General features: G+C 45.8%; 1 protein-coding gene across 3 annotated transcripts in view; it reads right to left on the bottom strand.

The window, feature by feature from the left end:
* The window catches only part of TMEM63A (transmembrane protein 63A), a 778,572-nt gene that overhangs the window by 403,617 nt on the left and 347,165 nt on the right, over positions 1-27,790 (bottom strand). For all 3 annotated transcript variants that reach the window (XM_069608694.1, XM_069608696.1, XM_069608695.1), the window contains exon 8: positions 19,019-19,127. In XM_069608694.1, coding sequence (XP_069464795.1) covers positions 19,019-19,127 — 109 coding nt within the window. The remainder of the gene's footprint in view (positions 1-19,018; positions 19,128-27,790) is intronic.

Here is a 27,790-nt window from a genome sequence, read left to right as displayed (position 1 = left end):
TCTAAGTTCACGGACCTGGCGGATGAATACATTCGTGACCAGATCATGATGAGGACTAGTGACTCAAAAGTAAGGGAGAGGTTATGGACGGAGAAGGACCCTCCGTTGGAGAAAGTGATAGAAATAGCTCGTGCCCTGGAGGAGTCAAGGAAGAGTGTCAAGGAAGTGACAGAGAAGGCGGACATTGTACATTTGGTTCAGCCACGCAAGAATGAGGAAAATCGTGCCAGGGACAGGGATCAAAGAGCAACGCCGAATAGCAGAGATCTCTGCAAGAAATGTGGTTGGAGGGGTCATGTTGCAGGAGCTAGGGAGTGTCCTGCTTCCGCTGTTGTATGCAGAAAATGCAAGGGAAGGGGACATTTTGCCCGCATGTGCAAGGCTGCTCCACAGAGGGAAGTTGTACGGATGGTGGACCCTAAAGAGGATGATAGTAATGTAACGGTTGTAGGGTATGTTAGTCCCTCCCCTATGGCGGATGTGCTTCCAAAGGAAGGTTCGCTGTTGAGCGTGGGACCATCAAAAAAGAGTGCGTGGGCTACCCTAAGTGTGAATGGAGTTCCCCTCAGTGTGTTGGTCGACACGGGTTCCCCTTATACCATGATTTCTCCTGCGATGTACAAGTCCAAGTTCCATAAGGAGGTATCTAGTTTGAGTCCGTCTGACATCAATCCATGTGCGTATGGGCGTGTTCCTATTAAAGTATTGGGATACGAGTGGGTTGATATAGAATTTCATGGCAGGAAAACCAGAGGAAAACTCTATGTAGCTTGTAAGGGTGACCCAGTTATTGGGTGGGATGAGCAGGCTGCCCTGGAAATGGAGGTTCGCCCTGGCAAAGATGTCCCTGTTTTGTGTGTGAGCAAGGGAAGAGAAGGTGGTTTGGGTCAAGGAAGTGCGTTGACAGCCAATACTCTTCAAGAGAGGTTTCCGTCAGTTTTCTCCACTGTCCTGGGCAAGTTGCGAGGTTTCTCACACAAGATTGTGCTCAAGAGGAGTGCTGTTCCCGTTGTGCACAGAGTTAGGCGTGTACCTATCATGGCACGTGAGGGTCTCCAGACAGAACTTAAAAAACTGATGGAAGCTGGTGTAATAGAGGAGGTAGAATCTTCAGAGTGGTTAGCCCCGGTTGTATTGGCACGCAAATCCGATGGTGGCATGAGGATGTGCGTCGATCTAAGAGATTTAAATTCCAGCATCTAGATCGACAGGCATCCCTTACCGAATATACACGAAATGCTTTCGCTTGTAGGGGGGGCTTCTTGTTTCTCCACCTTAGATTTGTCCTCTGCTTATCACCAGGTGGATCTACACGTCGAATCACGCCCTCTCACTTCGTTCATTACGCCGTTTGGAGCCTTCCGGTTCCGGCGGATGCCTTTTGGTTTGGCATCTGCCTCCGCTGTTTTCCAGCGAGTTATGCAAAAGTTGTTTTGTAGAGTGGATGGTGTGGAATATTTTCAAGACGATATCTTGGTGTGGGGTAGGTCACGTGAGGAACACGATGAGAGGATTCTACAAGTGTTGGGCATTTTGGAGAAGAGTGGTCTGACGGTCAAATTGAGTAAGTGTAAAATAGGGGTGGAGAGTGTAACTTATTTGGGACACACACTGGATGCCAAAGGGACACATCCCAAGGCTGAATTGGTGAAGGCGTTATGTGAAGTGTCTCCACCCACCAGTAAAGACCAATTACGGTCGTTTTTGGGATTGGCTGAATATTACAGCAGGTTCATTCCCACGTACTCCGACAAGACAGTTGCCATGAGAGCCTTGCTCAAAAAGGGTGTACGTTTTGAGTGGTCAGAATCGTGCCAACGTGAGTTTGAAGGTTTGAAGGCTCAGGTTGACCAGGCTCCATCTTTAGCTTCCTTTTCTCCATCAAGGAAGACAGTTTTGACAGTGGATGCCAGTGAGTACGGGGGTAGGGGCTGTTCTCGAGCAGTGTTTTGATGGATCGTACCGCCCCATTGCTTTTGCGTCCAGAGTTCTTAGTGAGGTGGAACGCAGGTATGCCGTTCTAGAGAGGGAGGCCTTGGCCGCTGTCTGGGCATCCAAACATTTTAGAACATTCTTGTGGGGGGTGGAATACACTATACGCACCGATCATAAGCCCCTTGTGCATGTTTTGACAACTAAAGGATTGTTCCAGGCATCCTCTAGGGTGATGCGTTGGATGGCCGACATGAGTGAGTATAATTTTAAAGTGGAGTATTTGCCTGGCACTAAAAATATGGTTGCGGATTGTCTCTCTCGTTTTCCCCGCCATGATGTAGGTGTGGAAGACTCAACACGGGCTGTGACGGGTGACGAATATGTGTTGGTGGCCAAGGTGTTTCCGGCCGTCAGTGAGCAGGAGTGGGGTAGAGAGTGTGCATTGGATCCAGTGTTAAACAGCATCAAGGCAGCTCTCGCTACCGGAGCGGGCATGGATGAATTGGATAAATCGTTCGGTCAAGTGTGGTCTGAACTGTCTGAGGGTCCTTGGGGCATTGCCAGGGGTACCAGGTTAATACCACCTGAATCACTCAAGGCCAAGTTGGTGGAGTTGGCTCATGAGGGACACATCGGTAGATCTATGACGAAAAGAAGGCTTAGAGAAGGGTATTGGTGGCCCAAGATGGATGAGGAGGTTGAGAAGGTAGTTAAGGATTGTGTGGCTTGTTCCATCAGCGATAAGAGCAAGACAACGTCGCCCCAACCCGTTCAACCCGTGGAAGTGCCCCAAGACGTGTGGTCAAAGGTGGCCGTAGACATTATGGGTCCCATGGACACTTTGGGTGGAGGTTTCAAATATTTTGTAGTGTTGGTTGACTACACCTCTAGGTGGGTTGAGGCCACGGCCTTGTCCTCGATCACCACTGAGAAGGTGATTGACTTCTTGTCGGCGGTGTTTGACAGGGAGGGAGTTCCTGCTGGAGTAGTCACCGATAATGGTCCCCAATTTGTGTCTGGTGCCATGCAAGAGTTCTTCTCCAAACTAGGGATTCGTCACCATAGGGTGGCTTTGTACAATCCAGAGGCCAACGGGTTAGTGGAGCGGATGAACCGGTTCGTGAAAGGGGTGGTTCAGTTGGCCCTCGCCAATGGTTTGCCATGGTGCAGTGTAGTGACTGAGGCACTTAAGGCTTATAGGGTTACCCCATCATCATTTACTGGTGTGTCTCCGTTTGAATTAATGAGGGGTAGGAAACCAGGATCCAAACTTAGGGTAGCCGCCCTTGGGGGTGGTGTGCAAAGTTGCATCAACATGCAGGAAGTTCTTGACAAGGTACGCGTTAAACAATCCCGTTTTTGGGAGTCACAGCTTTCAAAAAGGAAACCCCTGCGTGTGCAAGTTGGTGATCTTGTGGCGGTGAAAAATCCGAGATTTGTAGCTAAGGGTTTGTCCAAATTTATGAAGCCGTGTGTCGTGACTAAAGTAGGTCATGGTTACGTTAAACTGCAAGATGGTACCAGATGGAGTTTGAGGCGGGTGGTCCCTGTTAAAGGAAAGCTGGCGGATACTAAGGACCAGTGTTGTGAGGGTGGTGGTGCTACAGTTGGAGATGATCTCGAGTGTGCGTCTGAGTGTGTGGTCCCCATACCGAGCCCTTGGGGTTCCAGTAGTGGTAGGGTAGTTCCTGGGCGGGTTACTCGGGTGGGGCGTGAAAGTGTAGAGGTGCCTGTCCCGGGGAGTGATGATGTTGCGCCATTTGATGGAGCGCCGTTTGCAAGGAAGGCGGATGAGTCTTCTGAGTGTGATTCCGATAATGGTGCTCTTGGCCTGACTAAGGCGGGGACAGAGGTTGATGAGGAGGCTCCAGTGTTTGTGTCGGATAATTCGGTTTTAGTTACAGATGGAAGGGAATTATGCGAGAACTCTGCTCTTGCGGAAGCTTCCAACAAGATGAATAACCGCGCCGACCAGAATGAAGAAGATTCCGGCAAAGGACAAGGATTTTGTTTTAGAATTTGCAGTTGATTAATTCTTGGACTGCAGATATTTAAATTATCTTCTTTCTTATGTCTCCTTCTTCATGTTCCTTTGTTCCTTCCCAATTTCCCCATTTTTCTTCATTGATGTTCATGTGTGCATTTGTCCTCATTGTTTTGAGGTTTACAGGGGGAGATGTGTTGTAGTTGCTCGCGCTTCCGCGAGCCTTTGTCTTATGTCCCAGGCGCGTGGAATCTATCCGGGTTCCACGCTCGTGGCGGCAGTTGGTCTTTGAAGGGAAGGAGCTGGGAGGGGACGGATGTCACGGTGTACGGGTTGAAGAATAAAGCATACTCAACTTACCGTATTCCTGCGTTATTACACAGAGATCAAGTTGCTGATAGAAGTGGAAGCATTCAATATCAATGCTGTATCTGAAAATACAAAGAAGGAACAGGTCCACAAAGCTCTGCAGGCTCAAAATGGACATTTGAATAATGGTGCATCAAACAGAAAGTTTGTCGTAAGGATGTAGGTTTCATTTTCTTCCCACTTTCAAGAATCAGTGGTTGTGACATTTCAATGGACCTTCAATATTGCATCCACTAGTTTGCACCCCTTGCCCTTCTTGGGACTTGAATGTGGTTTTGTCAACTGTGGCTTACACTTGTTAAGCCTATGGTGTTAGCAGATCAAACTTTCTTTTTGGCAGTTATTTTGGATTGAATGTTGCACAAATTACAGGCTCTTTCTTGCAACAATCCTTTTTCTGCAGTTGCATAAAGACAAGGTTGTTCTTACAACTCATTCATCTTTCTTGCTCAAAGTGGTGTGGTAGAGTAGTTGCGTTAAAAAATAAACCCACCTCAAATATAAATGCTCTTTCTAAATAAATTGCTGTTAAATCAACTTAAAGAAAATCTTAACTGTTTAAAACCAACCCCTTTTTCCCTCAAGGCAAAAATATGAGTACTTCTTCACTTTCTCTGGCATTATTCTCTAAAAGAAAGAGCAGCGTTTAAGTATCAACCAGTTCCACTGGAGCAGGCTGATATTCAAGTAGCCCTGATCCTGAAGGTGTTTTGCCTAATGTCTGTGTATCCCACAGTTCCAGACGGCTGGCCTGTTTCTAAAGGCCTCCCTTAATAGGTTTTCATTAACTTCCTTGGTGTCCAACTCTCAGCTGATTCCCTTTTTTTCAAAAGGTGTGTCCCTGTTGGGGGAGTTTTCCTAAAGTCCCACTTGGAAGTAAACTATCCAGGTAGTTTGTAGATCCCCCAACTCTTAGCATCAGTCGGTATTACTCAAGGACCTTGGTAGAGTGGCAGAGCAGAGCTCATCATAAGAGGAAGATGTGAGCTGTAGGTAAGTACACTGAACCCAGTCAGTAATGCACATCAAAGAAACACACATACATGTATATCAAAATACAGATTAGATTTACACATCTTCTCAATACTTTCAAAAAGGGTCACATCTGAGTTGGTAGTTGCTGAACGCATACAATTGCTACAGGAGTTTGACAGTTCTATCGGTAATAACGCGCACCCACAAAGTAATACAGTAATTGCATTTATTCAGCATACACATATAAGATAGTGATTTTTGGGAGGGAAAACAGTTGATTAGTGTTATCCTTGCAGAGCTTCAGGTTCTAGAGGCAGTTTCCCTGCACAGCAAGTCTTTTTAAAAGTCCAAAACGCATCCATAGCTAAAAGGCAGTTCGGAGAGGCTTAAGTCTTGAAAAGCACCAGAAGTCAAAAGCTTCTGTGGATACTTTCTAGTCTCTTGGAAAGAAGATACAAGTAGATTTAACCAACATTGGAGACCCTGTTAAAGGACTCGCTAAAGGGACACAAGCAGCGGCTTGAGTCAGTGGTAAGAGGGGGTTGCCCTGGACAGCTCTTTGTGCACTCCAATGCTCCAGAGCATTGACTTTCTAGAATAAGGTAAGCCCTACCTTTTTCCCCACAGTACCTTAGGTTAAAAGAAAACATTTATGGTGGATGCTCCACAAAGTTGCAGCTCTGGACCTGACCTCCGAATTCCTTGGTCTGATGACGGAAGGCAGGACAATGGATGGGATCTCTCAGCAGCAGTCTCGAGGGAGGATCTCTTGCGCGCCTTTCAACAACTTCTCTGCTCACTGTGGTTTTTGCGCCTTTTCTGCAGCACCAACAAAGGATGTGATTCACCCGGTCAATCTTCTTCGCTTCCTGCAGTCCTGCAGTCTAATGAGGGGTCTGGCCGAGTTGGATCGGATCTCGAGTGTCCTTGAGGGCTCAGGAAAGATTTGGATGGATTCGGCCTTTCTACGATGAAGCACTTGAAATAAATGAGCAGCAGGTCTCCTAGTATTGGGGTTCTGCAGCAAATGGACAGCAGGTCTCCTGGGATTGGGAATCTGCAGCTCTGGAAACTCACAGCACCTTGGGAGATGGCTCAAATCAAAGTTCGTCTTGGGACTGGTTGTTCCCACAGGTCAAAGACAAGGAGTCGTCCTCTTCGGAGTTCCTCTCTCACACAGAAATGGGGTCAGGACAGCAGTGCTCGCTTCACGGTATTGCAAAGGGTCTGCAGGCTTCTCTGGTCGTCGTCTTCTTCGGTTACTTCAGCTTCCAGTGGTAAACTTGCTTTTCACCCCAGGAGCCTTACCTTTTATACAGTTCCAGCACACACTCCTCTGCAGTCTCTATCTCTCTCATTAATTTACAGAAAGGGGCGTTTGGCTGTCCAATCAGGACAGTCAGACCCCCAGTGGGAGCTGGTTCTATTCAGGCACTCTGGTGGACAAAGGACGGGGGAGGGTAAGAAATTCCTCCCCCACTTCCTGCCTGCCCAGACACTCTAGAGCCTAGGCGGGGACAGTTCCCGCCAAAGGCAAAATACACACACTTGCCTATCCCTGGCCCTCCCAGAATGGTAGCTCTAACAAAGAACAACCACGCTAGTAAGAGGGGAGGCCCCAAGTTGGTATTTCAGTGCCCCTATTGTGCACTATTGTGCAATACTGAGGCTATGGACATAGCCTGCGGTACATAAATCACACAATAGTTGGTAGAACACATCCACTGCCACCAGCCATAACTAGAAGATTGGTTATATGACTAAAAAGTCACAGCAGCAGAGACAAGGGGATACTAAGTATCCCTTTGGCACGTCACATAAGGTGGTGTGTGCCAATCTCTCAGACTATGAAGTTTTAGGAGAGATACTAAGTATTTAAGAACTGTAGTTACTCTAGGACAAAGAAAAGAATCTCAAAGGAGGACCCTATGAATCACCAGCAACACTGCCCATAAGGAGCTGTGAGCTGCAATAGTAAAATACAGATGCCTTTAAGAGTTACGGAGAAAAATAGACTCCAGAGTTCCAAAAGAGAGAGCACAGAAGAATGAATGAGTGGAAAAAAAGCTCCACTCATTCAAGAGTTCAGAAAAAGGTCCAGAAGTCAAGCAAAAAGTGCTCGGGGTCTCACTAGGAGAGGGGATGAAGAATAAAAATCAATCTCCCTAACACTCCGGCCTTACTCGCATCACTGCAAGGTTAACTCCCTCTTGTGTAATTGCTGGGCCTCACAGTTCACAAGTCTGGGTCATCTGCACTTTCCCCTCCCCCCATATCTTCTTTTCTTCCAACTTTGAGATTTCTCATAGGTCGAGCAATCAGTGGAACACTCAAGACCAAACATGGTGTGTGCAACTTTGTGTTTTTTTTTTGTTTTTTTTGTTTATGGTTCAGTTACAAAATGTCGAACCTTTACAAAACAAAATTTAAAAGAATAAAATATTTACATTTACAACGGATAAACTTTACATCCTATTATAATACAACTTAAGATAGAGGATATCACATGTGACACTTTATATCCTCTAATTCTTAAAACTAAGAAGCTTTTTTTTTTTTATTGTTTAATCAAAAATAAGATTTTTACAATATATCTGTCACATTGCATTTAATGTCTTTGTCTTGACATCCGTATATTCGTTCATATCATCTGGGCTTGCCGTTTTGCTTCGGCCATAGTCAGTTTGTTGAATCGTTATTGACTTTGAATAGGTCATTCACAATGAACTCTAATATTTTTGCTGTGATTATTTGCCAGCTCGTTCTGTCGCCCCCAATAAGCCTACACCACCAGGTTTGCTCTTCCATCAGCGAGTCACCATGTAATTCGAGCGCAAAATAACTTTTTCTTATTGCACGTGTCGCCGGGCAACTCATCAGGAGATGACGAATGGTTTCTTGCGTTGGAGGCATGGTGTTTTGGCAAAAACGACAATTTGCTGTTGCAGATAGACCTCTTATATGCAAGATTTCATTAGTTGGCAAGAGATTTAGCCGCGCTCTGAGGATTAGATTTCGTGCCTGTTTATTCGGAAATCTCTTTAAAAAGTTTTGTAACTCATTTAATTTCCTTGTGTTCCCTGGCAGATGGGAGGTGAGTCTTAAAGTGGCGGCTGTTTCAGTCGTCTTTGCCCAGTCTGCTTCCTTCAGTTTGCGCACAATTCTGCATGGATTGAAAATTAGATCATCTTCATTGGCAGCAATGGTGTCCAGGAGCTGGATGTTTTCTTTTCTGCCATGTTGTGAGCAATTCAGAGTTACCTGTGTCCATCTCATGTTTTATCATATTATAAAGCTCATTACGTCTACCATTCTACATTTTCTGTAGAGCAATAATGCGTTGCAGTTGACCGTGCATTGCATAGACTGTAGGCTCAACTCACGTTTTATCGCCACTCCTGAAGTGGAACTCGGCAGATTCAGCACTGCTTTCCAAAAGGACGCTTCCAATTTGGGCCAGATGTTTTTAGGGATGGTCGGCATGGCCTCGGTGCCGTATGTTATCGCAGGCACCACCTTCATTTTGTAAAAATTGATGGTTGGTTGTAACGAGAATTTCCCAAACTTGTGATCAATTGTTTTGGCTTGTGCAGCTAATTTCTTGATCTTAGTGAACAACGTGGCTTGCATGTAGAGTTCGCCTTTTGTACTGTCAAGGTGTACTCCCAGGTACTTAAAAGACTGCACAGTCTCAATTTTTGAGTCTCCAAGGTACCATTTAAAGTTTTCAGTTTTCTTTTTCTTGCTCTGTAATGTCAGTACCTTTGTTTTGCTCTTGTTAATTTCCAGGAAGTTTTTTCTTGCATACTCTTGTAGACCATTAAGTTGACGTTGGAGGCCTATTGGTGTTTGGTCGAATAGGGTGAGATCGTCCACGTAAAGAAGTTGTTCTGTTATCGTATTTCCGTTTTTTGGAGGAAAAGCGTGCGTAGTAGTTGTGTGCACTTGTAAGTCGCCTATGTAGGCTAGGAACAAGACTGATGCTAATGGGCATCCCTGCTTGACTCCTCGTGTGGTTGGAATTTTGTTGGACAGTTCACCATCTCGGCTTAGACGAACTCTCATTGAAGTGTTATGATGCAAGGCTTGGATGGGTGCTAATATGTCTTCAGGACAATTCCACCCTCTCAATTTCTTCCAGAGGTGGGATCTTTCAATGCGGTCAAACTCTTGCGTAAAGTCAATAAATACGACATATAGCCGTTGGTTGAGTTGCAATACTCTGCTTTTTAGAATGCTGAACAATAAGATGTTACCCGCTGTTCCAGCATTATTTTTAAAGCCTGATTGCAGCTGATCTTTGCACTTGGCTGATGCCGCCCAAGTTTGAAATTTCTTTAACAGAAGTGTTCCGAAGACTTTGCCAATGCAGTCGAGCAAAGCTATAGGACGGAAGTTCGCAGGGTCCTTTATGTCTCTTTTTTTTATAGATGGGAATTATGGTCGCTCTGGTCCATGATTGAGGCACCGAACTTGACACTGCACAGCGTTGAAAGATTTTGCTGATGAAATTAGCCCATTCGATGGGATGAGCTTAAAGCTCGAAGTTGGTGATCCCGTCCGGGCCGGGCGCTCGTGAGTTTTTGATCTTTTTGATGATTTCTAAGATTTCTTCTTTGTCTGCTAAATTGATCCACTTTACTGGGTGGTGCTGGTCCTCCCCTGCATATGTTGTTATGACAGATTTAAACACTTCTGCAAAGTGTGCTTCCCAGGTGGATTGTGAGATGTTGTTTGTTATTGAGTTTTCCACTGAGTGTTCGGCTGTTTTTAGTAAGGACCAGAAATCCCTTGCATTGTTCGTTATTAGTGCTTTGGTGATTTCTGCATCTAGCTGGTAGAGGTTGTGTCGATGTGAACGCACCCAGGCTTTGTACTCAGATTTTAAGTTTCTTTGTGTTGCAAGGCCGTCAGCAATTGGCTGGATTTTATTTGCAATCCTCATGGCTCTTCTAAACGCTCGTCTTCTGGCCACTAAATCGATGTTATATGAGTGTTTTTTAGTGGCACTAGTGGTCTTCGTACCTGTTCTTGTATGCGTATATGCCATTAACAAAGGCTAGTAGTCAACTACTGAAGTTTCTGTTGACTGTGCTTTGCCTTTGTATCTTTGTGTTAGCTCTTTGATTGCTGTATTTAATTTGAGCCGAGTGCCTCTGGCATTATTCTCAATGCCCAAGGCTACTCGAATGATTTTGACAGGTTGAATTGACCAGCTGGCCTCCAAGAGATTGTGGTCACTGGCTAAAGTACGGCGTACATTGAAGAAGGTGGTAATGCTTAGCAATGGTTTGGAGACAAAGATGTAACCGATTGTTCCACTCAAATCCGCACATTCCCAAGTGGGTATTCTATTAGGTTGATGGAACGCGATATCGAGGTTGTGCAATTCACGAGAATAAATCAGGTCTAGCCAGGCTTTGCCTCGCTTTTCTGCTGCTGAAGACTGTTTTTTGTGTCCAGAGCTTTTTTGAGGGTTGCAAACTGCATTTAGATCTCCGCATATCATTAAGGAGGACACTAACAGGTTAGTCAGTGCGTCGTCAATTACTTGTTCACACATTGTGATGAATCTGTTTTCACCAATTCCAGCAGGGTTCCAGTATGCGTTGATGATAACTATAGTGTAATCTGTTTGTTTGGCATTGGTCATCTGTTTCCATGTGACAGTAACTGCCAAGAGTGATGAATTTGCAATCAGGGTAGTGTCAATGGACAGGCCGCAACCTGTGCGGCAGGCGATTAAAAGTCCAGACATTGGCCGTCCTAAATAGCCCTTTTCTGCTGGTGCCAAAATTATTTGGTATCCCTCTATGGTCGGGGGGCTTGTTAACCAAGTCTCTTGCAGACATATGATGTCATATTTGCCTAGATTGATTTCACCTGGAATTGTTAGGTGCGAATGCCCTCTTGTGTTCCATGAACATAGTTTCACTTCGTTATACAGGTGTTCTTTTTGAAATGTTGCTGTAGGGATGAGATCACTGTTGTCGGATTGTTATTTTTTGTGTTGCAAGAGCCTTTGGTAACCAGGCCCAGATCCCTTGTTTATTTTCCCTGAGGGGGCTAACGCGCCTTTGAGTGGAGTTATTTTGCACTGTTTGTGAAATGCCTCTTTTTATTTCACAGACTTTGTTCGTTGAATTTGATTCCCTGTCTGAGCATTGTTCACTTTTGCGAGTTGGCTTCTTCTGTTTTTCGGTCTTCATAATTTTGGTGTTGCTCAATCGTTGGTCCTCTGAGTTGCCATCAGGATTTTTCAGAAAGCTCTTTTTCAATTTGGTTTAAAACACCAACATTGGAGAAGGTTCTATAAGGCCGAACAGGCAGTGACTATAAGAAACAGGGACACGTCTCACTAGAAAAGTATGGAGGTTCCTGGAAAACATAATCAAGTGAGAGAGATATTCAAACCCTAATCTAATACAGGGCCGAGACCCTGAGTCCGTGTTCCATAGTCTTTAACAGTTTGTGATCATGTTTGTGGCACACTGGGTGGTTCTGACAAAGTCGCTCACAGTTCCTAGAATTTCCAAGAGATCCAGGGCCCTTCTCTCATAGTTTGTATGAAGGTTGGACAACCTGGGATTGTAGCACCGTGACCAGTGCTTGGTATCACGCTAGGTCCTGGGTATATTATCAGGTTGCAGTTGCATTATCAAACCTACCCTGCAAGGAACAATAAATGTAAGGTCCGGGGCCCACTGCATGCTCTGGTCTCTCTTCTTGGCCATCTTAAGCCAGAACCTGACCCCAAGGTCTTCAGTAAGCTACAGGCAAGGTTTCCCTCCTCCTGATGGACACAAGACTGCAAGGTGTCCACCAAATCCTCTCCTTTGCGCTCATTCATATTTCTCTTCCTTCCACTGTTGCCCTCCTCCGCCAAGGTGTTTCCTTTCCCCAGCTTCTCCCTTACCTCTCCTCCTTCCTCGCTCGCTTCTCTTGCCCCACACAATGTTGTTCCTTTCACTGCTTTCCCTCAACTCAGTGTGGGCTTAGCCCTCTAATACTTTGGGTTATGTGGACAATGGGGCACTAAGCAGAACACCTGCGGCCAATCTGCTGTGTGCATGTGTGAATGGTTCTTTGGTGTATTTCCCTCCTCCTGCTGAGGTGTGTTGGATAATGTCTTTATGGTTCTCCAGGGTCTGTAACTTTGCAGGCAAAAGCTGTGGCGGTTTCTTCGTTGAGTCAGGAAGCACTGTCAAGGCAGACACCTGACTCGACCATTGTGTCTCAACCCTCACCTGTTAGGTCAACAGCTTCCCTGCCTCTTTTCTCCTCAGAACACCACCCACCAACAGCCCCCCTCTTCCTTCAATTACTGACCCGGGTTTAAGGAATGTGCAAGTGCTTTTGCGGGCCCGCTTGTAGATAATGTGCTCCTTTAGTGGTCTTTGCTAATTTCATAGTTTCGGCTCTCAGACAGCCACAATCACTCTTAGTTTTTGGTCTTCATGGGATCGCTGATGTCACCTAAGCATAGGGCTTGGGTGCACGTCCCCGTTCCAACTCAGTTAAAAGTTAGATCCGCCTCCACACATTATGAGACTGTGGTTGTGGAAAAGGCTCTTAGCTTAGGCCACACGCATTCAAATACATGTGGTATCCAGGTAGGGTCCGCCGCTCTTCCTTCACCAAAAGTCAAGTCTACCCATACACAATACGAATCAGCTAATGAGGAGAGGGGTCACTACATCTGCCTCCTTGGCAGAGGCGTTGCTAGGGGGGGGCTTAGGGGGCTATAGCCCCGGGTCTTTTGGTTGTAGCCCCAGATAGAAACTCAGGTGCTACAACCAAAATTCTAGATAGTCCCGAGTCCCACCCGTCCTGACATTAGCTTAACCCCTGATCTTTTCCCTTCCTAGCAACACGCCTGCTCCTTGGATTCTAATATGGGTGGAAAACAGCCCGGTCAATTTTTTTCTTTTGTGAATAAAGTTAAGACAATTGCTACCCAGTGGGAGAGTAGTAATGAGGATCAAGTTTCTATTTTGGGATCCAGACCAGGGCAGAGGTTCAAACAGATATAGTAATTTCAAAAAGAGGTCAGGGAGCCCCTCTGCAAGAAAGAACATGGCATGATAACCTGTTCTGTGGGAATGTACCCACTCACAATCCTTTTAACAAGAGTACCAACAGCAAACGCAGACACGTGTTTCGGCCTAGCCGGGCCTCATCAGTGAGGTGGAGCTGTGCCTCTCTGAGCACGGTGAGCAAGGGGTCCACGTCTGGTTAACCCTAGGTAACTTAGGGTGACCAACCCCAAGTTCCTTTTACTTTCAAAAGGAGGTCAGGGCGCCCCTCTGCAAAAAAGAACACGGCATGATAACCTGTTCTCTGGGAATGTACTCACTCAGAGTCCGCAGCCACATGTTTTAGTAATTTACCCACTAAATTAGCCTCCTCCTACAAGTAGTTTAAGACGAGAGTCTGGGGGTTTCGCAAGTATTGACCTAAGCGATACCCAAAGTAACTTGCCATCGATTGATATCAATGGGACCATGTATATGTATGAGAACCTTTGTCCCACCAGGGCACAGAAGCAAAGTAAAAGAGATTAACCTGTTAAAATAAGATCTGCAACCCCTTTCGGTATACTGAGAGGGGCAAGGAAAATCATCCAATTTTTTTTTCCATATGTTGTGGGTGAACAAACTGGAATCTAAGGGGGAAAACTCAAACGTGCCCGGGGGCTGGAGGGAGGGTAGAACAGTTCCTCACCCTTATAAATTTTTAGGATAGTGGTCTTGAGATCCAGCATTCTCTTGCTGCTTTCAGAAATTTTACATTTGAGTGCGATTACTTCCAGGGATATTGAGAGAGTAGACTGTATACACTCTGAATGCAAAAATTTGGCTTCGCTAGTTTCCATTCAAGAGTAGTGTACGAGCTTGTACCGAAAGAAGTGGCCACACTTAGACAAATTAGTTTTATTATCATACCTTTCAACCCTGGTTTTAGTAATAGTGACAGGTCTTGTCATAATGCGAGGGATTTGGATAGGAGTAAGGCTGTTGAAGTCTTTGTGTGTAATGATGCATCTAAACAAAGAAGTGTCCATTTTCGAAGAGGGGATGCGAGCAAAGGAAGTAAGGACCAAGATTGGTCATGGATAGTTGGCTCCTTATCCAATCAAAGGAGCTTAGAGGTAGGAACTAAAAGGCTTTAGTGTTAACTGCTTTGAACTTAATCGCATGGAATACAAGAGAGCACTCAAACCTTTTTACAAACCCTGAATTGGGGTCTACTTTGTGAAAAAAATCTGAGAATGTATGTTTACAAGAAATATGATTGATAAAGCGTCCAGCTTGAGTTGGTTATATTGTTTGCTTTCAACCCTCTTCAAAAGGACCTCTTGGACATCCTATGGGGGGTTGGCAACAATGTTCAAAGCGGATGTTTGTCAGTGTTAAGCAGCGTAATATTCTCCAAGGACTATTAGAAGTGAAATATGATTTAAAAATGTGTGGAATTATTACCCCTTTCCTGTTGGTTAACATTTACTAGCACATGGATAGATGCCGTTTGGATACATTTTTCATTAGCCTAATCAAAATTACTGTTAGCTGGAATGTGGACAATTTCAATGGTCATGTGCAAGTCCTTGGTGATTTTAATTCAACTTGCCCTAAAGATGATTTCGTAGAGTCGGATGCATTTCATACTTTGGGTGGTTCTCTCAATTTGCCAAAAGCTAGTTATGGTGTCAAGTGGCAAAATGGAGTAAGAAATATAGGTTTGGTAAAATTTAATAAAGGTGACTTTTCCGGTTGCACCACTTGGCACTCTTCAATGTTGACTATATCTTTAATGATGAAATTCTTTTAAAAAAATGTTAAAGTTTGAATATAGTGCATAATAACTGGAGTGATCACAGCATGCTGCAGTGTTCTTTCGAACTTAACAAGGTCTTCTTCCGATTTTTATTGGCTTCACCTGGTTCCAAATGCAACACGGCACAGAATTTTGTGAAATGACAAGATGGTCTCTCAAGTTAACAGAGAAATAGCCAACACAATGGGTACCACCAGTTATAAGTGGAAGCTGATAACGCCAACAACAGACACCTTCAACAATTCTCTGACACATTGGGGGACACTTGGGGAGAAGATAAAAATTGGGAAAAGTAAGGGGCCGAAAGCATTTAGAAAGACCCATATGTATAATTCAGATTTAGCTTTGAGGAAAAAGGAAATGAGGGCCGAGATCAGGCCTATTAAGGGAAATAATATGATTGAGATTGAGAAGGAGAAGGGTATAAAGAAGGTCAAGTAGAGATTTGAATATTGGGTCAGAAGGCTTAAGGCTAGCTTATTACAAAACCGATGCAAAAGCGATGTTAACTTGCCTTAGAACTGAAGATATAAGACACTTTTGGAGAATTGTTAACTCGGTAAACATATGGCAAGTGAGACCAATTATGAACGCTATAGCAGAAGCTGATTGGTTGTCACAATTAGAGTCTCTCTATACAGAGACTGGATCACCTTACATTCAGGAATTGGGCCCAGTTACTACACTGGGTACTGAAAGACCTTTTACTTTGGACTTAGAGGACATATATAACATTATCGTCTAAGCAAGTAATTATCGAGCTCCCGGTCCTAACCACTTGTTATATAAGCTTTTCAAGGGAGACCCGGTTAATTGGGCAAAGGTATTGAATTTTCCTTTTGATATTCTGTCAAAAGGACAATTTCCAACTACTTGGCAGACATCTTATATAATTCCCATTTTTAAAAGAGGAGCTAAATCAGACCCCAATAACTATCGCCCAATCACAGCATTGAGTTTAGGACGGACCATGCCACTAGTCTGAATGAATTTTTGATAAAATGTTGCCAAGGCTTAGTTTGGGGGAAAACATATGAGGAGATTAATTTGGCAGCAGTTGATTTATCGTCTGCTTTTGACCTAGTGAGTAGTAATTGGCTATGGCAGAAATTAGATAGCAGAATTCTTGCTGGCTTCTTAAAGTTATTCACAAGGTTGCATGGCAATTTTAATGCAAATAACAAGGGGGATCCTGGGAGGCCCTCTGCCAGACATTAGTCCTGGTTACGAGATTCTTACCCACAGTCTTTAGCTCACTATCTTTCACAGAGAAGAAATATCCAAAACATATCAGTCTTTGTCCTGCCCTGGGGCAGTCCAGCACCGAAATGGTAGGCAATTCTCCTCTGATCAAGTGTACCAACAGCAACCCCAGACACGCGTTTCGGTCTGGTTGGACCTCATCAGTAGGGTGGAGCTGTGCCTCTCTAAGAATAGTGAGGAAGGGTTCCACGTCTGGGTTCCCCTAGTAACTTAGGGTGAGACCCAAAGTTACTTAAAATATGCAAATAACAAGCAGGTCCTGGGAGGCCCTCTGCCAGACATTAGTCCTGGTTACGAGAGCCTTACCCAGAGAATTTAGCTCACTATCTTTCACAGAGGAGAAATATCCAAAACATATCAGTCTTTGTCCTGCCCTGGGGCAGTCCAGCACCGAAATGCTAGGCAATTCTCCTCTGAACAAGAGTAATGTGCAGGTGCAGTTGAATCAAGAGTATAAGCATGTTTTATTGAAGGTATTGATAATTTGTACTATGGAATCATCCCAGGATCTAGGGACTTGTTAGTGTGGATTATTTTATTCACAGATGAATCACGTATGTTTTATTGCATGTTTTATATTGTATGCTTTATGTGGATTTGTAAATTCAATGTATTTTCTTTTTAGACTAGTCACCCGGTAAAATGCTGTCTTCCCAGGTGCTTTCTCTCTGTGACCATCTGCAAGCTGAGATAGTCCTGAATGGAGCACATCCTTAGCCTGCAATCAGGGGCGTTGCTAGGGGGGGTAAGGGGGCTATAGCCCCTGATCTTTTGGTTGTAGCCCCGGATAGAATCTCAGGAGCTACAGCCAAAAGACTAGCTAGCCCCCAATCCCAACAGTACTGACATCAGCTTAGCCCCGGGTCTTTTCCAGACCTAGCAACTCCCCTGCCTGCAATAAGTATAAGGGGAATGAATGATGAAAAAGACTTTAAGAGGGACATATAGTTTCTCACTGACACTTGGATCTTCGGCACTGTATCCTTTCAGGTGATGGCATCACCATTGATGCGCAGTGCTGGCAGTGTGACCCCCATATAAAGTTGTGCGAAGGAGAGAGCTGTGATTTCCCAGCGACTTTACATTGGGCATTGTTTCTGTCAATGATGACATTGCTTCTTCCTTTGTTGCACCCAGAATCAGCCAATTATCCAAGTACGGGTAGCCATGGTGTCCTGTTAACCTGAGGTGCACAGCTGATGGAGCAAGGCATGCCATCAAGATAAATGGGGTTGGGAGAAGGTCAAAGAGGAGGACCTTGATCTGGAAGTGGCTGTCTTCCATCATGAACTTCAGGTGATGCTTGTGAACCGGAACAACCCTTCAACATTGGAGCACACAAACATATGCATATTGAAAGATACAGTCTCTTGCTAACTTAATTTACAGCATGAAGGCAGAAGTCTGACATGATGTTTAACCATTTAAGTGGCCTTAGGACGCATGTATACTTGGAACTATACAGAGTAAATTCTATCCCCCCCTCCAAATACACAGTGACCCCCGGAAAGCCGCATTTCTATGGGCACATATCTGAGCCCATGGGTGGCCACTCAAAGGTTTAATATACAGTTAGCTTGGTGGCACCTGCTAAAGCAATATTATTACAGTGTAGAGGTGGCAGGGCTCAACACACATTGTCTCTTTTAAAGTTAAGACAAATCTGGCATTTGCACTCTCTGCCAAAAATAGAGATGACAGCTCAGACGCAAGAAGATTGTGGCTGGTACAGGTCTGGGATTCATAGAAGATGGAAAATCTGTTTCAGAAGGTGCAGTGGAGAGAAACGGGTATTGTACACAGCCACAATCTGACAATTAGCATTAAAAACATAATCATAGGCTTATCAATGTTTTAAATTGAAACAGGGCATGGCCTCTATGTCAGTTGGCTAACCACTCTCAGTAAAAATGTCAGCCTCAGCACCAAAGAAGGTTTTGCCCTGTGTTAATTATATTTAACATGTTCGGGAAACACACAGGTGTTAACTGCCTATATACATGTAACTTGGCTGGTAGACTAGTTGTCATTTGCAGCTACAACGTCTACCTTGCCCCTATAGAATGACAGAAGGGCAAGGTGGAGGATAACCTAATCAGTTTAACAGGGATGAAACAGGAGTGTATAAAGATCAAGCAGGATTATTGGTTGGGTGTAAAAAACCAACAGAAGAGACTGACCACAATGACCAGACAGCAGAGGAGAGGTGAGTATAGGTTGATAAATATACAAAAACGCAAGGAGAGATGGCTTTTGGCCAAAAATTGTCAAATTGTTAATCATAGCACCATATACCTTTACTGTAGATAACTTATCTAAATAAAATATATTAGTATAGTTGTGCACCCTAACAAGGCATAAATTCCTCTCAGAAGATCTGGCACCTTCGCTTCTTTACCCGAATATGGGACGAATGCAGAGAGAGAAGGTGGCATCCCCAAGCAATCAAAATACGTGTACCAGAGGCAACACACTAACAAACGATCCCCCACCTTCATCTCCCAAACCGTTAGAAAACCACATGTGCAACACTATTCAGCATTACTGAGATTTGCCCAGAATAACGCCTGACCATATCTTCTTGATTTTGAAGCATAGTACACAGAATTCATCACAAGAGTGTGGCAATGTATTGTGCTTACGACTTGAACGTACAGTATGTTCATCTTTGTACTTCATGGCAGAGGTGTGGTGTCTCATAAAAAACACCGACAGCAGCAAGTAAACAACAGCAACGACCGTGTGCAGCCAAAGGTAATCGTTCCTGTGGAAGGAAATGCAAAAATAGATTATTTCCCTTCGCTAACAAGTGACAGAACTATGCCAATCTGCAATAAGCAGGACAGGGTTGATGCTATCATACTTCCATATTTTTAAATATATTTTAAAATGTTAATATACCAGTGCAATCAAATTAGTCAAATGGGTCCGGGCTCTCATCAGTTGCTTCGTTAGGGTTTGTTTTCCTTCATTATCTCCATGTAGACCCACTAAGTGCCTACGGTCAATTTGCTATTGGGACGGAATTCACATTGCTTTATTATTTTACTGGACAAAGGTTAGTATTTTTTAACTAAAATATCTTACACATAATGGGCCCGATTCACAGATTGTTTTCCAATGGGATTGCGCAATTATAAAACGCTTCTGTGAATCAGGCCCTATGTATTTTAAGTGTGGGCTACATCTATTTCACAGTTGAACTGGTTTAGGGTCTTATTTTTTCAGGCCCCGCTTGGTCTGACATCACCCCGCAGAAGCCACAGCAACTGAAAGACTTGTGTAGGCCTGGTTGTTACGGCCTGTTTGGGACAGAAGCGACATTCAGCGTGGGACAACGTCCTTTTCAATGCGTTCTCCCATTACGGTTAATTAATACCTTGTGGTGAGGCACCAGGAAGAGACTAATACCAAAGCCATATAGCTGTACTTGAAATCTCAGTGCCACCTCAAAAAATATTGAGGTGACAAAGATGAGCTCAATTTGAATTCCTTATTGGCCTAGTGGATACACCATGAAGGCACGGCCACTCCTCCGCTTCCATCTCTCACTGGAAGGAACTGTTTCCTATTTATCGTCTTAAGGGCCTGTGCTTTCTACTGGAGACTTGTGTGGTTTAACAGCATGCGTCCATATGCCTCTAGAAGGGAAACAACATTAGCACCTCTTAATTTCACCAGGCCTCTCACATCTGTAAGGAAGGCATGCTATCACAAGTATGACAGTAACACAAGAGATACAAGTTTCAAAACCTTTATTCAATTTTCAGGGTTTGGAAAAACTCCTGCTTTGCCCTATACCTATGATGGGAGTAGTCTCTACCATCAAACTAATAAAGAAACACAGTCCTAGTCAGTCTATGTCAAATCAAAGATGGCCTATACTAACAAAACCTAACGCCTGCCCTAACTCTTATACAAAAAGTGTGCAAAGCGGAATATGTATGAAAAGGAAAATCAGTGTCATAACAAAGAATCAATGTGGCTGAGTCAGCTCTCCTTCCCACGTTGGACAGCACATAGTAAGGCGGTCACCGTGAACAGGATGACACACTCTGGCTCAGGGAATCAAAACAAAGGCCGTTCAAAAAGTGGATCGATGCACGCTTGACCTTCCACGTTAAAGTCACTTATTCCAGCTTTCAAAAGTTCTTTCATAGTACAACAATAGTTCACGCAGGTATCCCTCGGTCGGACTCTGACCTCTCAAAGCAAAAGGTTCATATAGGTCTCCCTCGGTCAGGCTCGGATCTTTCAATCACAGCCCTTGCAGGGGTTCCCTTCACCAGGCTGGATTCACATTCTTTAGGTGTTACCATCCCCTAATTTATCACACTTTCAGTCTCCCTCAGTCGGGTTCAGATCTTTTCCCGATGTTGAAGGATTCCTAATGTGCAAGGTTTTTACAATAGACCTCCGCAGGACCACTTTGACTTTCCCTTCAGCTCAGACTCTTGTGTTATTTGCCCCAGTGTCTCTTGGTCTGGGTAGTTCAGTATCAAAAGCACAAAAGTTCAACATTCACTGTGTCACTTCCCCTTTTGTTAGGGTTAATCTTTATTATTACGCATTTTAGAGTTTATTCACTTTGTCGCTTTATAACAAAACATTTCACCTTTCACTGAGACTTTCAAATGGAAACTTTCTTTGGACGGACCACTCTGCTACTCTGTATCACTGGCTTCACCGTTATGGGTAAAGTTCTCCACAGGTCTGCCTTTCTTCGCGTCTCATCCACATGTGTGCAGTCTTCAATTGAAACTTTTGCACCTTCAATCTTTCCTTAACGCACTGGCCTTTCATGTCGCTCACCAACTCACCGGCCTTTCATGTTGCTCACCAACTCACTGGCTGTGTGCATTCCTTTCTTGTCTTTACTGTTTGAATTCACGAGTGAAACTTAATACCAGAGGTTTGGCCTCGCCTCCCCAACTCGGCCGTTCACCCAGGAGGGTTGCGGGCGTTCTTGAAACACAACACAGTCTTCTTGTCTAGGATTTGGCCTTCTCCCCGTATCTTTCATGGCTCTTCAGAGGCAATGACATCCTTCAGGGATCGCCTGGGTTTCTCTACCCTTTGCTCTCGTCCCTCTGTCGGTCTCACTGCTCCAGTAGGTTCGCCTTTGTCCCAGAAGTTCTTTTCCTTCTTGTGTTCCACCTTTTATCCGTGCGTGGAGAGTTAATGGGTATCAGATGTATGTAATTAAATACAAGTGCCTGACTTTGCCTGACCAGATTAGCGGGACATGTCCAATGAGATATGTGCAGAAAGGGGGGGATAGTTGGGATTGTTGGAGGACCCTATAAAATAGGATGGGTCATGGGTACGGGAAAGGGGGGGAACTGCGTCTCACCATCGTCTCACCATCATCTCACCATCGGTTGTCTCACCGCTACTCCCTGAAGACCCCTCACCCAGGTGATCCTCCCACACTGGTCCACCCCCAGGATCTTGATCCAAAGGCGATGGCTGTGCCCTAGCCACCCGAGAGAGAGATCCCCGAGGGACTAGAAGGTGTGACACCCTTTGGTTTCTCACAAATCACAGTGCTGGGGGGTCCTTGATGAATCTATCTAGCCCTCGCACCTTCACTTGTCCAATCGCTCTACGGCCGGTGCAGCGATTTCTGTGGGGGCACTGGCATTCCTCTGCTCATCCTCAGCAATGACTCTTGGTTCTGCCTTGAAGAATATCCTGAATTGTGTCACATTTCACATGATTGCTCTCTCTCGCAACATTGCTGTGGTCATGGGACCTTGGATAGCAGTCACGCTCATGGGCCTCTTATCAAAAGGGCAATCGGTCTTGCTGGCCTGGAGCAGGCAAACGAGGACTTCATCCCCTGTGATCTTCTCAACATGTTTCCTTCTATATTAGCCCTCCTTCTGGCTTTGCACTGGACATCCTTGCTTAAAGTTCCAAACAGACTACCTGGTAGTCTCACTCGGAGCTGGTGGCCCATCATCTTCTAAGCAGGGTTAATGAGGGCGTTCCCATGCGGGGTGTAATGGTATTACCTCGGGACATGGCAAAAGAGTCTCTTCAATGCCCACCTTCTGCATTTTCTTTTTCACTGTGGACATGAATTTCTAGACCATCCCAATGACATGTTGCCACAGTGATGTTGCCTTTTCATGTTGAAACTAAGTATTTTGCGAATATTGAGAATTCATGGCTTTTGAAGGCTTTTCTGTTGTCTGGTTTTACTGTTTCATCCATCCAGAACAGCGGCCATAGCTGGCTAGGATGAGGATACTGTTACCCTGATAATGGTAAATTGGGAGATGGCATTTATACATTTGATGAGGTATTAGCCCTATCTTAGGGGGCTGTAAAAGTCAATACCGACCCTTTGCCCTGTTCTTTGGGAAAGGCCAGTGCTCTGCAGTGGTGCTGGGGGTTCTCCTTTTGCTGTACACTGGCATGCATGCCAGGCATTTCTGGACTACATCCTCTACCGGTTCCATCTCTTTAGCATGTCCTTCTGTTGTGCACCTGTCTTTGCCTCAATGCTTTTGCTCACAGCTTTCCCTGCCTTAGTGAGCATATCCCTTTCCGATCCTCAAAACATACCCAATGTTCACTCGAAACAAGCTGAAAAAATGCCCACTCATGTTTTGGGCTAGTTTCGATGGGACCTTGTGCTTTTTTCCTTTTGCTTTGAAGATGGGGTGCCCTATCCACCCCCCACACATGCCCCCATGCTCGTTTCATACACCACACATTACACCAGTACACAGATTTAATCTAGCTTGCTAACCACCTCCCTGTCTCAGGATTGTGTCCTTCGGGACCCCAGACTCATCTCCCTCCTCAACAACTCACACTGTCCTTGTTCCTAAGGGGCCCTCACCGATTCCTCCGCTCTTCTCTCCATTCCATTCCATTGTCTCTCCTCGTGTTCATCTTTGACATCACACCATGGGCTTGTACATTCAGGTCACACAGACTTTCCCTTTTCAGGCTTCAGGTAGGTGTGCCTCCTCCTGGTTTTTCGCTTCTCCAATCTCTTTGTGCCACTTCCCCATATCTTCTGTCTCTCTTGCCAACTCTTCCCTTCTTCTGCCTCTTGAATGCTACCTCCCTTCTCCCTTTTGAGGCATCTCCCAACTGCCTCCTTGATGCTTTCTTTTTTTCGCTCCTTAAGGCTCTCTCCAGCCTTCTCTCTGGGTTGCCATCGCTGTTTCTTGGCGATATTCCTCCCACCTTCCTGGATGAGGTACTCTCCTCCTGCCACAATCATTGTCCTTCCAATCACCTTTCTCCACACACTGCTCCACTGCTCTCTGTCTCCTTTCAAAACCTTCTACGGTCTTCCACCGAAACTCCCATATAATGCTTGCTTCTCATTCCCTGCCTCCTCCAACCACACCTTGATGTCTCTGCCACCTCCTCTCTGATGTTAGCTACACCTCTTTCCATGCAACTCCTACCAGTCTCCTCTCTGGCCTTCTCTAAACATTGTTTCTCACAGGTCCTCTCACTCCAAACCTTCCTCTGAATACTCTTTCCTCCTTGATCGCCTCTTCTCCCTTCAGACCGTCTCTATCCTTCTACCTTCCCTCTATGCGCTTCCATAAGCACTTCTCTCCACCTTTTCATCCTCCACTTCTCATCTCACTTGGAAAACATTTAAAGGGGGCAACCAGCTACACTTAGCTACCCCTCAACTCTCACTCTGCTGTCAAAAATTCCTCTGACATCGGTTTCCTCCTTGTGGACCTTGACCTCTATGTCCTTGCTCTCACTGAGACGTGGTTCAAGGCCAGCTCTGTCACTGCTTTTGACACGCTTCTCCCGGATGGCTACAAGATCCTATCCAATCCCAGGACCACTCGGTCTGGGCACGGAGTGGCCCTGATTTTCCCTGAGTGGATCCAGCCACCATCATTCCCACTCAATCCTACTCCAGCTGTGAATGCCTCCTATGCAGGCTGTCTGTCTCTACTACCCTCTCCCTCACTCTCAATCTCGCCACGATCTACAGGCCCCCTGGACCTACCCCCATTTTCCTCTCGGAATGGGTGGACCTCTCCTCCTCTCTCCTGGACTCCTCCCCCAAACTTCTCTTCCTTGGGGACTTTAATATCCATCTTGACTCTCTGGATCCGGCCTCTTTACTCTTTCTTGACCTCTGACTCTCTCACAATTTTTCCCTCTGGACCAACCCACTCTACCGGACACAACCTGGATGCTCTCATCTCAATGGACATCTCTCTCTCCAACCCTCTAACTACTTCTCTCGCCTCGTGTTACCACTCTCTCCTCTCCTCCCACCTTGAGCTCCCTGGCCCCCCACACCCAGTCGATGCCTCTGCCCCCACTGCCAGTCTCCTTCTCTGTCATTCGACCGATATAGCATGTGTCAGTTGCTGCATTCACCGCCACCTTCAGCTCTCCTTCTTCCCCTACCTCTTACTCTTCTACTGACTCGGCACTGTCTAACCCCCCCATCTCTCCATCTTCAACACACTGGGCATCCTTGCCCCTGTCATGAGGATCCGCATGAAGCCTGCCTCCAAATGCAACTCTTGGTATGACTCTGACTTGGCAGCTTTGAAACGGAAGCGTAAGTGGCAAGCCTCAGGTACATCCTCTGAAAAACTGGCCTGCCAACTGCTCCAAAGGCAATATCGCCTCACCATCCTCTCCAAGAAGAGGGCTCAGGTCTAAGCCTGTATCACTGGGGCCATCAATAACACGGCTGAACTTTACAAAATCTGCAAGGAAGTTGTCCATCCTACTGAAGTTCCTCATCTCTTCCCACCCAGGCCTTCTGCACTGCATTAGTCTCCCACTTCTCTGCCAAAACTTAGAACATCCTGGCCTCACTGTCCTCCACTCCCCTCCCCGCCCCGTCTCTTCTATTGCCTATGTTGTCCTCCCTATCCTCCAACCCCATACTGTCCTCCTTCGCTCCCATTGCACTGGATGAGATCTCTAGAGTAGTCCACTCTATGTTATTCTCCTCCAAACAGGTGCTCCCCTGCTCTTCCAGAAATATCAAGGACAACATCTCCTCTCTCGTCCCTTTCCTGTCTGACCTTTGTAACCACTCCTTTGCCACTGGCTCTTTCCTACAACCCCTCAAGCAGTCTTCTTGTGCACTCTCTCCCAATCAAGCCGTCTGCAGACCCTTCATTCCCAGCTAACTATCACCCTATCTCTAGCTTCCCTTTCTTTGGCAAACCCATGGAGAAGTTGGTCATTCCCCAAATAGCCGATCACACTGAATGGCTGGCTGCTTCCACGACCACCAGTCTGGCTTCAGAGCATTCATAGGCACAGAAACTGCTCTCCTGAACACCCGTGTAGACCTGCTCTCAAACCTGGATTCAAACTCTCCCTCTGTTCTGATCCTTCTCGATTTCTCTTCTACCTTTGACACAGTCAATCATGCCATCCTCATAAATCGTCTTTGATACCCTTGGCATCACTGACCGGGCACTGGCGTGGCTGACCACCTTCCTTTCAAACTGACCCTCCCAAGTGCAATTGGGCCCTTTTCCTATCCACCACCTCATTCTCTACTTGTGGCATCCCTCAGGGCTCTATCCTATCCTTCTCTGCTCACTCCCAGTGCTATGCCGACGACACTCAGCTCTCCTTTAAGCTCCCTACTACCTCCTCTCCTTCCTCACTCATACCCAACCGCCTGAATGCTATTCAGTTATGGTGCGCTGCTAATAATCTCTGCCTTGATACCAGTAAAACAGAGATCCTTCTCATTGGGAGACCTGCTCCCCGTTTCCCTCCCTCTCTCTGGCCACCCTCCTTGGGTCCCCTCCTCTCACCTTCTTGTGAGGCAAATAATCTTGGGGTCATCTTTGACTCTTACCTCTCCTTCTCCCCGCACATTACAGACTTTGCCAAGAGGTTAGCTTCCCCTCAATCAGAGGTATTCTCCCTTTCCTCACCTTCCCCCAGAAGCTCAATGTCTCCAGAGCTCTGTTTCTATCTATGCTGGACTACTGCAACCGCCTCTTCCTGAATCTGCCTCTTTCTTCCCTTCACCCTCTTCAACTAATCCAGAATAGGGCTGCAAGACTTATCCTTGGCCTCAAGCCGAGGGACTGCCGTTCTTCAGCCCTGAAATATTCCACTGGCTCCCGTGACCGCAATGATCAAATTCAAGACCCTTTGCATCATCCACAAAGCTGTCAGGGGCGTGGGACCCCTATACATCCAGCTTGCTCTCCCTAAATACCTGCCTTTTAGAGTTCTTTGAGCCTCTAGCTCCAACTCTCTGCAAGTCAAACGCTTCTCCAAGCAGAGGATGGGAGGTACATCCCTTACCTCGGCCTCCCTGACCCCCTCAGACTTAAGCCGGACCTTCTTAAGTTCTGGAAACTTCTCAAGACTTTCCTCTTCTCCTCCTCCTTCCTTCTCCCCCTCCCTTGCTAATCTCCATTGCCTGGACCCTTATGAGTCTTACAGGGCCCTGACCCTACTAGACCAGTTTTCCCCCAGCATCCCTACCAGCAGTTGCCTTTGGGGATGTCCAGTCAAAGGATCGAATACATTGTTTTGAACTACAATAGTTTCGAAACAAAAGGACCGAAAAAAAGGTTGAATGCCTTTTTTTAAATGTCTTTTTATTTTTTGGCTTCCGTATAGGAAAAAAAAAAGTGTTTTTTACATCAAAAACGGGGGTTTGGGCCCCCCCCCCAAAATAAATAAAACATTCAACCTTTTTTTTCGCTCAGAACTATTGCATTCGAATCAATTGCAGTCGAACCTTTAACCTACAACCGCCTTTGGGCACCCTTACTGGACTAGCCCGAGTCTGGTCCACCACATCCACCACACTTCTCCCTCTCCCACTTTCCTCTGGCACTTGCCCTTGTGGCTCCCCTTACACTTGCTCATCCCTCTGGGCTCCTGCTCCTGCACTTCAAGCCCTCCCACCGCCCCCATCCAAGCCCTCCCCCCCTACTTCCACCTACCCCTGCACTTCTTTATCTTTACACTTGCTCGGTAAGAACGGCACAAGGCCTAGTATGACCGTTACTACTGTTTACTTCCCTATGCCCCCACTGCCCCTTTTTGCCTTGTGGTGCCTGGTAACACTTGAGTATAGATGCCATACAAATATCCAATAAATAAAATAAATAAGTGACAATCCACTAACACTGGGCAGGAGTATGTTGGGGTGGTCCAGGGGATCCCCAATGTTCCACCTCCATGCCTGCTTCCAGCCATGGGTGGTGACACCCGGCTACCATGGCCACCCCAACCAAGATCCGCATTGATAGGCAGAGGATTTTGTCACAAGACCGTCTCTACAATGATACTCTTTCTGTGACCTGGTTCACCCATCGACCTTCAGTGAACAACCCTATAAATTGTCACGACCCTCGCTCAGAACCCCCTCTTGCCAACCCATTGGCCAGGTGGAGTCAGGACTCGGGCCTCTAGAGCCTGGCA

The sequence above is a fragment of the Ambystoma mexicanum genome, chromosome 4q, assembly GCF_040938575.1.
Source record: "Ambystoma mexicanum isolate Mex_15411 chromosome 4q, UKY_AmexF1_1, whole genome shotgun sequence".
Taxonomy (NCBI): Eukaryota; Metazoa; Chordata; class Amphibia; order Caudata; family Ambystomatidae; genus Ambystoma; species Ambystoma mexicanum.
Note: the sequence above shows the minus strand (reverse complement) of the source record. Positions and strands in the feature narration are given on the sequence as shown.